Source organism: Aptenodytes forsteri, unplaced genomic scaffold (assembly GCF_000699145.1).
Source record: "Aptenodytes forsteri isolate BGI_AS27 unplaced genomic scaffold, ASM69914v1 Scaffold49, whole genome shotgun sequence".
NCBI lineage: Eukaryota > Metazoa > Chordata > Aves > Sphenisciformes > Spheniscidae > Aptenodytes > Aptenodytes forsteri.
In genome coordinates, this window is record NW_008795125.1 from 6,503,619 (window position 1) to 6,514,869 (window position 11,251).

An 11,251-nucleotide genomic window follows, 5' to 3' on the forward strand; every position below is an offset into this window, starting at 1 on the left:
GGTGGTGAGCAATTGTACTGTGCATCACTTGCTTTGTGTATTATTATTATTATCATATTACTATTATTATCATTTTATTTCAATTATTAAACTGTTTTTATCTCAACCCACGAGTTTTTCTCACTTGTGCTCTTCCAATTCTCTCCCCCATCCCACCGTGGTGGGGGGGAGTGAGCGAACGGCTACGTGGTGCTCAGTTGCTGACTGAGGTTAAACCACGACAGCAATATAAGTAGAAAGCGATATGCTGTGGGTATAAATATGAGACAACTAAACTTTTTTGGTAGCTGCACTTTTTGCTCCATCACCTTTGGAAATCAAGGAGTAAGAAGACTTTGAAATAAAAGGCACGCAGTCAACTAGAGGCTTAGTTCTGAAAACAAGCTGACAGTTCTTTCAGTCACTATGTATGATCCTTGGCCTCTATTTCCCCCCGCCCATGAACTTATGATTTCTTTTTCTTTTCCATGATGCTATGCAGGAGACTGACAAAAGCAACTGGGGAAATGACTATGATAGGGGAAAAAAAAATCTGAATTAATCCTACTCTAAGAAAGCCCAAAGGACAAAACTGAAATTTAATGCATCTTCTACAGTGAACGCAAACAGAAGGAAACTATGATTCCATGCTGTGATTTTTAAGGAGCAAAGAGGAACTGATTTCAGACCCCTAGCCCAACTCTGGGTGTGATTAAAAATACAGAATTGTGATTGACTTAAAAGTGTTTGTAAGATACTTGCTTAAAAATGGAAGTCTTGGGTTACTGACAGACAAAGGATATATACAGCTGTGGCATTATGAGCTTTGTCACACTATTGCTCCAATATTCCTCCATTCTGGAGTGATCACATCTAGGGGGACACTGTCAGCCTTTGAGCTCTTCTGACAAGTGTCAAAAATGAAGCCAGTAAAGGCAAATGGGACACCAGTCTGCTGATATGAGGATCCCTCTCGTATTGTTGAAGTGAAGCTCATTATTTCCTGCAGATGACACTTCAACTGCTAACAATGATGTGAAACCAGCCTAAGAGTCAAGTATTCTGTATGATGCAGCTAACTCATGCATACCTGATCACAAGAAGATAGGTGTTGTCTTAAAATAACAGCTTGTACTATGAAGTCAAGTAAATAAAAACGCTGGCATAATCAAAAATTCACAATGTCAAGTTCTCATTTCTAAAATAAGCTTGCAGTTTTTCAGAAACTGATGGGTTCTAGTGTCTATTAAAATAGCCAGCTATTACAGTCTTCCCTCCTATCTTCACTGTTCCATTTATGGTACAGAAGAATACAATTTGAAACCAATAGAGATACACAAATTAATTCATAGTTTCTTTGTTAAGTCTGATTCCCTTTGATATAGACTACCTGGGGACTCTATTGTTACATGCCAGCCTATTTCAGTAGCATTTTTTGCAGATTAGGGCTTCTGGATGGAAATCCTAAATCTCAATACTGAGACACGTAGTAATTCCATTTTGATCACTGCATCTGAAAACATCTATAGAATTGCACAGAGTGAGAGGTTTTACTTCTAAGTTATTTGGACAATGGCATGGGATGAATCCTTAAACAAGTTTTCAAACAACATCAGTATGGGGGGATTTGTTGGAGAGCAAGACTGCCACCCAGAGCACCTTTGACAAGCTGGTAGAATTCACCAGCAGAAACCACATGAAGTTCAGTAACGATAAATACAAAGTCCTGCACTTGGGACAAAACCAAACCCTTGCAACAGCACAATCTGGGAACTGACTGCCTATGTAACAATTCTGCAGAAAAGGACCTAAGCGTCCTGGTGGACAAACTGAACATGAATCAGGCAACAAAGACTAGCCATACACTAAGCTATGTCAGCCACACTGTAGCCAGCAGATTGAGGGAAGTGATTATTCTCATCTAGTCAGCCCTCATGAGGTCCCATTCAGAGTAATGTGTGCAGATTTGGGCTCCTCAGTATGAGACAGACATAGACAAACTGGAATGAATCGAACAGAAGGCCACTAAGACACTTACGGGGACCCACTATGAAAGTAGAGGCTGAGGGAGTTGTGTTTGCTTAAGCTGGAAGAAAGATGACTAAGGGATCTGACTGCGGTCTTCCACTACCTAAAGGAAAGTTGTGAATAAGACGGAGCCAGACCCATCTCAGACATGCACAGTGAAAAGACAAGAGGCAACAGTCACAAGCTACAACAAGGGAAATTCCACTTTTACAGAAGGAAGCAATTCTTCACCATGAAAGCGATTAAGCACAGCCACAGGTGCCCACAGAGGCTGTAGATATTTTAGATATTTTTAAAACAACTGGACAAAGCCCAAGCAACCTTACTTAACTTTGACGCTAGCCCTGCTTTGAGGAAAAGGCTGGACTAGAAGATGCCTGTATTACCTTCCAGCCTACATTTTTCTATGATTCACTTTACCACAATGGTATCAAGAATGGTTGATTTAAGTACGTCTGGTTTCAGCTGGGCTAGAGTTAATTTTCTTCCTAGTAGCTGGTACAGTGCTGTGTTTTGGATTTAGGATGAGAACAATGTTGATAACACACCCATGTTTTAGTTGTTGCTGAGTAGTGCTTACACTTACAAAAGTCAAGGACTTTTCAGCTTCTCATGCCCTGCCAGCGAGAAGCTGGGAGGGGGCACAGCCAGGACAGCTGACCCAAACCGGCCAAAGGGATATTCCATACCATGTGACATCACGCTCAGTATATAAACTGGGGGGAGTCAGCTGGGGGGCGGCGACCGCTGCTCAGGGACTGGCTGGGCATCGGTCAGCGGGTGGTGAGCAGTTGCATTGTGCATCACTTATTTTTGTATATTCTTCTATCATCATCATCATTATTAATATTATTATTATTTTCCCTTCCTTTTCTGTCCTATTAAACTGTCTCTATCTCAACCCATGAATTTTACTTTTTTTTCCTGATTCCCTCCCCCATCCCACTGCAGGGCAGGGAGGGGCAGGGAGTGAGGGAACAGCTGTGTGGCGTTTAGCTACCTGCCGGGTTAAACCACAACAAAATATTTTAGACAATAACTGATATTTTTAAAAGATAGCTTTCCACACTTATCCAGAAGGTTTGACTCAGGCCACTTCATTCTGAACAAAGTAAAATTTCCCCAGAGAAGAACCTATTCTAGTTTCAGGACATTATTATTTTCTATAATGCATGCTGTAAAAAGAAGGTAAATTGTTCCTATAACATTAAATCCAGGGAACAGTTTTAAAATAGAATTATTTTTTACCCAATTATCTGGAAAGTATTTATCCACTATCTCTCTCATTTTTGCTTGTTGAGTGTGAAGAATAGAAGGGTCGAAATACAGTATCACATAGAGCATAGCAGCCTGAGTAGCCAGGGCAGTGCTGCGGTGTTCTGGTAACGGATATGCAGAAACCTAGGAAAAGGGAACAAAACAAAACAGAACATAATACAATGCAACATAAACCACTTGCAAACATTATGGGGCACATTAAAGAGTATGGTATATAGATACTAGGAGGCAAGGAAGATATGTGGGTAAGCTGGACATGCTTACACATGCAGCATATTTACCAGATATATTTTACAGAACATAAAAGTTGACTGTGTAGATGCCTGCTAACTTTAACAGGGTAGAGTAAGATACTACTATGCTGCAAATGAGTCAAAGGAGGGATGAACCAAAGAGCTTAAAATGAGTTGAAAGGAGCAGAGTTAAAAATAAGTCTTTCATAACAACTGCGTATGTTTAGTTCATCTCAGATAGAAACAAGTATTAATTTAACTGAAGTCAGAGGCAATTAGGATGCAGATAATTTAATTATTCACCAATTCCATGCACCAGCAAGATCAAAGAGATTCCAATTATCAACTGAATTTTCAGTTAAAAAGTACATAGGATAATATATTAAAAGACCTCCATGCTAACAAAAAAGTTGTCATCAAAATCATATTCAACAAGACATAATGATTTGTCATTAGGAAAACAGTTCTCTGCTTTTATTTAGCAACATTCTATTTTTCTTTAATTTTCTTTGGTTATTTTATCAGGTTAAGTGTTCAGATTAGTAAGAAAAATCAGGAGGCTTCTGCCCACTGCCCTCAAGAATAAGCTGCAAGTATCAAAGGAGAGAACACCTCAGACATAACATAATTTAGTAAAACAGGCTGTATTCAGTTTGGGTTGAGCTGAAGATTTCTACCCTACTTTTTGTACTACATTTAGAAAAAGTACATAGGTTATAATCATGCTTTGTATAGAAACATTAATGTTTTTCATTATCAACTTTAAGCACTACAAAATAAAAATCACAAATTGTAATATTATTTTAATGCAAAGGAAATAAACCAACATTATTATATAAAAAAGAGAAAAAGTAATTTTGATACAATGTATCAGCTGATTTAAGTAAGATTTCTAGGTTAAGTACTTTACAAGAGAACAGTCTCACGAACACTTCACAGTTTCCTATCAGAGACATAGATTATGTCATAAAATGGGCTCTCTTCACAACTTGCTAAGTTCTCTTTTTTTTTTCCCTAGAACTCTGCACAACTTAAAAAATTCTTACAGTACAGTACCTGAAAAGGCATTTTTTCCCCTTGGAAGGGTAATATGTCTGTCCGTAGTATGAAAATGTTTTCGATAAGGTCCCTACTTTTGAATTATTACTCCTGCCTAAAGACTTAAGCCTTTGTTTATTTCTTACAATCATTCATTAATCTTCAGATGCTCGTTTTCTGGCATCTATAAACTGCTTCAGTTTTCCAGGATTCACTAAAAGTGTGCCAATAATTACACAAATAAGATTGCTTGTCCATGCTAAAGACTGAAACCTGCTCAAGAGATCTCTCAAAGGAGTCATATTAGAAGAGACTGCAAATATAGTAGCCATTACTCATGCTTTGCTTCCATTTTTGTTCTTTTCCTTTATTAATACAATTGTCATAGTTAAGAAGTGCGATATTAGTTTTTCTTTTTAAACACATTGTCTACTAAGAGATGATGAATCTCTTTGCAGTAACTAAAAGAATGGGAATCTCCAAAGGAATCAGAGTTATTATAAGAGTGGCCAATCATTTATGATTTAAAGACATTAAATAAAAAAGCTTTTTTTACTGTGAGATTGGCCAAACACTGGAGCAGGTTGCCTAGAGAGGTTCTGCAGTCTGCACCTCTGGAGATACTCAAAACACAGCTGGAGGCAGTCCTGGGCAATCTGCTCTAGCTGACCCTGCTTGAGCCAGTGGTTTGACTAGGTGATCTCAAGGGGTCCCTTCCAGCCTCCATGATTCTGTGATTTCTTTTTTTCTGGGCTTCATGGTTGAGTAACTAACCTCAGAAACCATTTTATATTCAGTTTTAGATCCCTCTTTTATCGCACAGTCACTTACCTGGTTATAAATGTCATCTGACCGTAAGCGGCCAATAACCATGCTAATGAACGTTTCACTTATGGGTACCCTGCTGAAGTAACTCTCGGGGTAGTTTGGAGGTCTTTTAGCTCCAGGTTGGCTTGAGTATCCAGTGCTTCGAAGCAATTTGCAGATATCATCTAAATTGGAATCAGCAGAGGATCGGGCTGCACTGTTTTACAAAAGAAAGGAACAAAAATTGAGCTGTATGACCTAACCATTTTCTCTTCTCCCTCCCCTTGTAACCATGCCTTTTCTCCAAGAAAATGATCAGATACTAAGGTCTGGGAGACTTTTGGTTGTTCATTCCATGAATATAGTGTTTTTTATATATATACATACATACATATACACACCATGTCATAGGAGGACACTGATAAATGTCCATACTGGAATCCCAGATAAGCACACAAAGCACAAACAGAAAAATGAACTTTATTCAGGAACAGAAACAAGTAGCTTTATATTCAGAGGAGGAGTTTTGTTCTGGGTTTTTTTTTTCGTTTTCTTTTTTGCTCCCCATTTCTGAATTCCCCTTGTTGATTCCTTTCTGCATTCCAGAGTCAAGGAATCCTCTCTCATTATATACTCAGAGGCATAAATGTAGTCAGAGAAGCATAGGAACAGGATACCCCCTTTTTTACATATGTGAAAGCATTTGCACTGATACCCTTTGAGATCCTAACTGTCATACAATGATGCTGTCAACATACCCTGGAAACTCATTATTGATTTGACTAATCAAGCACTGTAACTACAAGAAGTCTGACTCACAATACGTTCGTCGTCTAGATACTCAGGACTTTTCACCAAGATTTGCTCACACATTTGGGAACCTGTGATACTTTCATAGCTGGCACTTATGTTAAAACTTTAGCTTATTTGTCAGTGGACTTCAAATTTCTATTGTGACAGCATGAAAAATCTGTTGCTCCAGTTTTGCAGCTTAGACCTGCAAAACCAGCTAATGCAAGGAGTTCTACTGACACGCAGAGAGCTCTGCAGAATTATCAGAGTCTATCTGTATGGTCAGACAGTCAAAAAGCTGCTGATGTTTCCATTTATCTTAATTCAATAACCTAGTTAACTGAATATACTGCATGTTACATCCTTACAGCCTCGAGTGCTTCTGAAAACCAATATACATTACCTGTATCTGTAGTAGGAAACCAACATTCTTTCTCTGACTTCTCCTTCAATCTTCTGGTCAATGACCAGTAGCATGACTCCATATAAATAGAGCGCTTCACACTGTTTAGAAAAAGGAATAACGAAGGGAAGAAATCACACACATAAAATACAATTTTGTAGTAACACGTAAAGACAAACATGTACTGGCAAACTAACTCAATGTCAACTACATAGTCATTACAATATCAAAAATGGCAGGCTGTGTGTTTTGGTCTTTGTCCTCCTAAAAGTGAGTCATAGCATTTCCATGCATTCAGTAAATTTAAATCTTTGTCTAGTTTGGCACTAAACTAGCTGGTTCATTTGCTACTATTACAGAACTGTTCGATACTTACTAGAAGCTGTTTTCCATCTTCATTAAGGAGGACCGTTTCTAATGTTTGCTGAATGTAAATTCCTTCATTGAGGTCATCTAAATATCTAGGGAGCATAACAAAGAGTTGGTCATTGACTATTTTGCTCTCAAATCATGTTCTCAGAACTCAATTGGCCAATTTTCTCTGAAAGCCAACAGAGACATCAGAACATTTCCCTAGTACCAGCAGCATGGAGTTTTTCAGACAAAGAAGAAGACATGCTCTACTACGGAATGAGAGGCTAGAACTCCTAGCTAGAGCCAATCAGTTGGCAAAAGCGTCCTTCCATATCCTGACGGTGTATGTGAAAGACACTAGAGGATGCTCTGTAACTTACAGCTAACATCCTCTTAATCTTCTTATGGATGGACAACAGCCTGAGAAGAGAGTACTGAGAAGGCTTCTACTCCAAAATTTAGTGAAACTGTCATTTTCAAGTTACCTCAAAAATATCTCCTGGAAATACTATAAATTTATCTCAGTTGCAGTTTGGAAGGTAGGGCTAGAAGTAGAGTATGTTCATCTCGATTAACAGATTTCTTCCTATTAAAGGATTTCCCAGTAACACTACTTATTAATAAAAGTAATGTTAAACATTTAATCTTTTAATTAATCTTTTCATATAAGATCAATAACAAAAACAATTATTACGCTTAAGATTCTCTGGAACTTTTTCTTGGAGTATTTCATGAACCTTTCGTATTGTTTTTTACAGGTAAGAGTAGCAAACTTGAGAATATGGCAACTCCACTGAAAAATTAAGTTCAGGAAAATAATGCCAATGAAAGTTAAAGAAAAAAACCTATCTGATATTCTGTTTTGCAAGACCACAAAAAACTTAGTTTAATAATATGGAGACTCATTTTATTAAAAAAATCTTCAAGACAATCTCCAAGATAAAGAAGAAAAATTAGCTCTAACGTACAATTGAGGAAATGAGGTAGAGAGGTTAAGTGTTTTCAAGTCATATATTAAGCTGGTAAGCAACAGTAGGAGTAAAAGTTAGTGTTTGCTCCAGCAATCCAGGTTTCCAGGTACACATGAATATGCTTCAACAGCGAGCGTATTGGGTCTCTGAGGAAAAAGATTCTCATTATTAAGACCAAACAGTAATCTAGTCTTTAAGAAAATCCACATGTATTTAAGATACCATACCTGTTTAAGTCTACAATGTATTTATGTACACTCTGAAAAGCTAAATAAAATCTCTTCAAAATTTCAATGTTGTTTTCACGAAATTCTTCATCTAAATCCAGTAACTCAGGTTTGGCTTCCAGTTTGCCTTCACATGTCTCAGGCCCCTAAGAAAAGAAATTCATCTGTAGAGACAATATTTGACTTTGACCTCTATTTGACATCTCTTCAGTAGGACACAGAACACGTACAACCACCACCATGCACGCAACACCAGAATTAACATTTCTTACTAAAACAAGTTTTCCAAGCTACTTTATGATTGAACATTGATTCCATAAAGATGAGTTTTACACTTTGTTACAATCTGCAATGATTTTAAATACAATTTATCCTTTGTACCCAATGGAAAAGAATAGTTAACGCTTTGGGTAAAGCCCCAGTGCATCTGAAGCCACTGCGTGCTTTTCGTAGAGCTATCTCCCTGCTGGAATTTTGTCATTTACACATTTGATCCCATTGATTTCTCAGCTAGAAACCGTAACATTGAGGCCTCATAAACAGTTGTGAGCTTAGTACCTTCTCACACATTTAAACTGCTTGACAGTATGAGACCTATGTGAGAATTTTTTTACAGACCCTGGATCTAGCTCAGCGCTAGTCCCCCAAATCAATGCAGAAACTATGTCATTAACGACCGTGGGGGAAAAAGGGTTGGGATGAAGAGCCCGATTTCCTTAAAGCAATGGTACAAACTTTTTCGACCATTTACCACTGTCAACATTTCTCATAACCATCATTTGGTCTTACCACCACCATCTAAATGAAAATATCATTAGTTTAACTGAAAATATTATTAACACTTAATTGAAAATACATCATTCCACAGACCACTTTCACAGCATGAGATCATTGCTTAAAAGGATTTAGTCAACATGAATGCCATAAAAATAACTTAAAATAGAGTTAAAATAAAATATCAAGCGTAATACCCAGCTGACAATTTTTGTGTGGTTTTAAAAATGCTCTTCCAGTTCTCTTTTTGTGCAAAATACCTACAATAAAACAAAGGGTAAAAGCAGGCTACAAACTGCCTATGAAGTTCAAATACACAAAGTAAACAGCCCAAGTTTCGAAAATCTCAAATCTCTTCTCATTAGGTAATTCTATGAATCATGAATACAGGAATGGTGCATTCACAGTGAAAATATCTGTAAATTCACTAATCTCTGCTTTATAAGTATGTCTCTTATGGATTTTGGTGGTCTTTTTGTAAGGGAAACAAGGGCTTTTCATGGACACTACTCTGATTTACTTGTTTATTCAGCACACGTGACAAGTCCAGTGAATGAACAATCACAGTACTGTCAAACAGGAAAGCAGAAAGCAGTTTTCATGGCTGCAAAGAATAAGCTACAGATAACCAAAGGAAGATGGGCATACTGCCCACAGTACTGCTCCAAAGGAAAACAACCAACTGCACAGGCTCAGAACCTGCTGGTGAAAGGATAATTTAAAGTTTCTGCAGGAAATAATAATATAAAAAACAACCCAGAATTCAATACTCAAGTCTTATATAATCAGTATCCATCAAAGTTCACAGGCCAGATGACTCACCAAACATTTTGAAATATGTAGCTGGAACTGCTCTTGTATGGATGCACTTAAAATTGCCTCCTCCTTCTTGCCCTGAAACTCTCAACGCAGGTACTGGTTATACTTATATTCTGCCTAGGGGCCTAAGCACAGAACCTCCCCTAGACTGTTTCTGCTCACTGAAATGAGTTAAGATGAGACTGAGTATGATCAGAAGTATATAAAATACAAGACAGCTCAGGAGTGGAACGCTAGCATGCAAGCATATCCCAATCGCTATCTCAGTTTGGTGATTTTTTGGTAAAAACTAAGCAAGTAGGAAGTCATGATAGTCAACTCTGAAGAATGCTAGTAATAAACACAATAGTCAGGAATGGCTGTTTCATAACCTGAAGCATCCTCATGCAGGACAGCAATGCTTTAAGGAGAAGTTTAACAATAAAAGGATTTACCTTAAAATAACTGAAATCAAATATGATATCCCCATATTTCTGTTGATCAGCCTTGTCCTTTAGCCTGAAAACACTGGGAATAAATTCGGAAAGTCTCAGAAGTTCTGCAATGATGGCATTTCCACAGGAGACAATCCGAAGAATTGCCTGACCACAGAGATTGTTTTCAGCTAGAAAATCAACCATTGTGGAGCTGGACGTGACAGAACAGCAGAATTCCTGCAGCCAGATTCTGATCGTTAGTCTTTAGGTTATTTGAAGAAGAAAGTCTGATGAGAAAACTAGCTGCTCCATTAATAACCTGTAAAAACAAAACAGAGTGTAACCTGTAAAAACATTCAGAGTGGTTCATATTCGTATTTTTGATAGTTTAATCTATGTGGATTTTTAAGCATACTCTCAAATCTTTCAATTTATGAAATCTAAATTATCCACAGCTTTGTAAAATGAAAAAAATGCACTGAATTCATCTTCAGCACATAGTGTTTGACTCAACGATCACACTGAAGCAATTGAGACCACACAAGGAGATAGCAGCAAAGAAAGCAAAAACATGTTACAAGATGTGTTTATAATAGGCACTTTAAAAATACAACCAAAGTGATTGTAATAGGCATCAAGGAAAACTTCCATAGCAAATGGAAACGCTACAGCTCCATTCCTTTATTTATTGCTGAAGGGTTACTTCCATGCTGTAGCTGCATTTCCTGGTCACAGTTTTATTTATTGACATGTTTCCTGCAAGATACAGAGCACAGCACTGCTAAAAATAAGCTTTTATGTTTAGAAACATTTATGGGAAGTTATGAATTGACTTTGCTTTTCACCAATAACCTTCCAAACCACTGAGATAAATTCAAGATGACAGTGCCTCTTCCGCCCAAAATGAGAACCAGGAGTCCGACCTTCCCGTTAGGCGAGACGCAGGGCATTACTACTGCTGCAGCAAGCTGCTCCGCAGGGCCTAGAGCGGGCCCTGGGCCCCACAGCAGCCGGACTGGGCTTTAAACTACATCCCACCCCCTCCGCCAACGCCAGTCACCGGGCCGTTTGAACGGTGCCGCCTCCTTCCCGCCAGCGACCTCCCTCGCGGTTTGAACCCCGCCTCAGGGCA

The 11,251-nt window shown here is 38.2% G+C and overlaps 1 protein-coding gene across 1 annotated transcript in view; it reads right to left on the reverse strand.

The window, feature by feature from the left end:
* The window catches only part of WASHC5 (WASH complex subunit 5), a 28,319-nt gene extending 17,958 nt beyond the window's left edge, over positions 1-10,361 (reverse strand). The window contains exons 1-6 of the mRNA XM_009277239.1: positions 10,138-10,361; positions 8,111-8,256; positions 6,935-7,019; positions 6,559-6,659; positions 5,388-5,580; positions 3,256-3,408 (exon numbers count right to left, since the gene is read on the reverse strand). Coding sequence (XP_009275514.1) covers positions 3,256-3,408; positions 5,388-5,580; positions 6,559-6,659; positions 6,935-7,019; positions 8,111-8,256; positions 10,138-10,323 — 864 coding nt within the window. The 5' untranslated portion in view covers positions 10,324-10,361. The remainder of the gene's footprint in view (positions 1-3,255; positions 3,409-5,387; positions 5,581-6,558; positions 6,660-6,934; positions 7,020-8,110; positions 8,257-10,137) is intronic.
* Between the last annotated feature and the right edge of the window lie 890 nt (positions 10,362-11,251).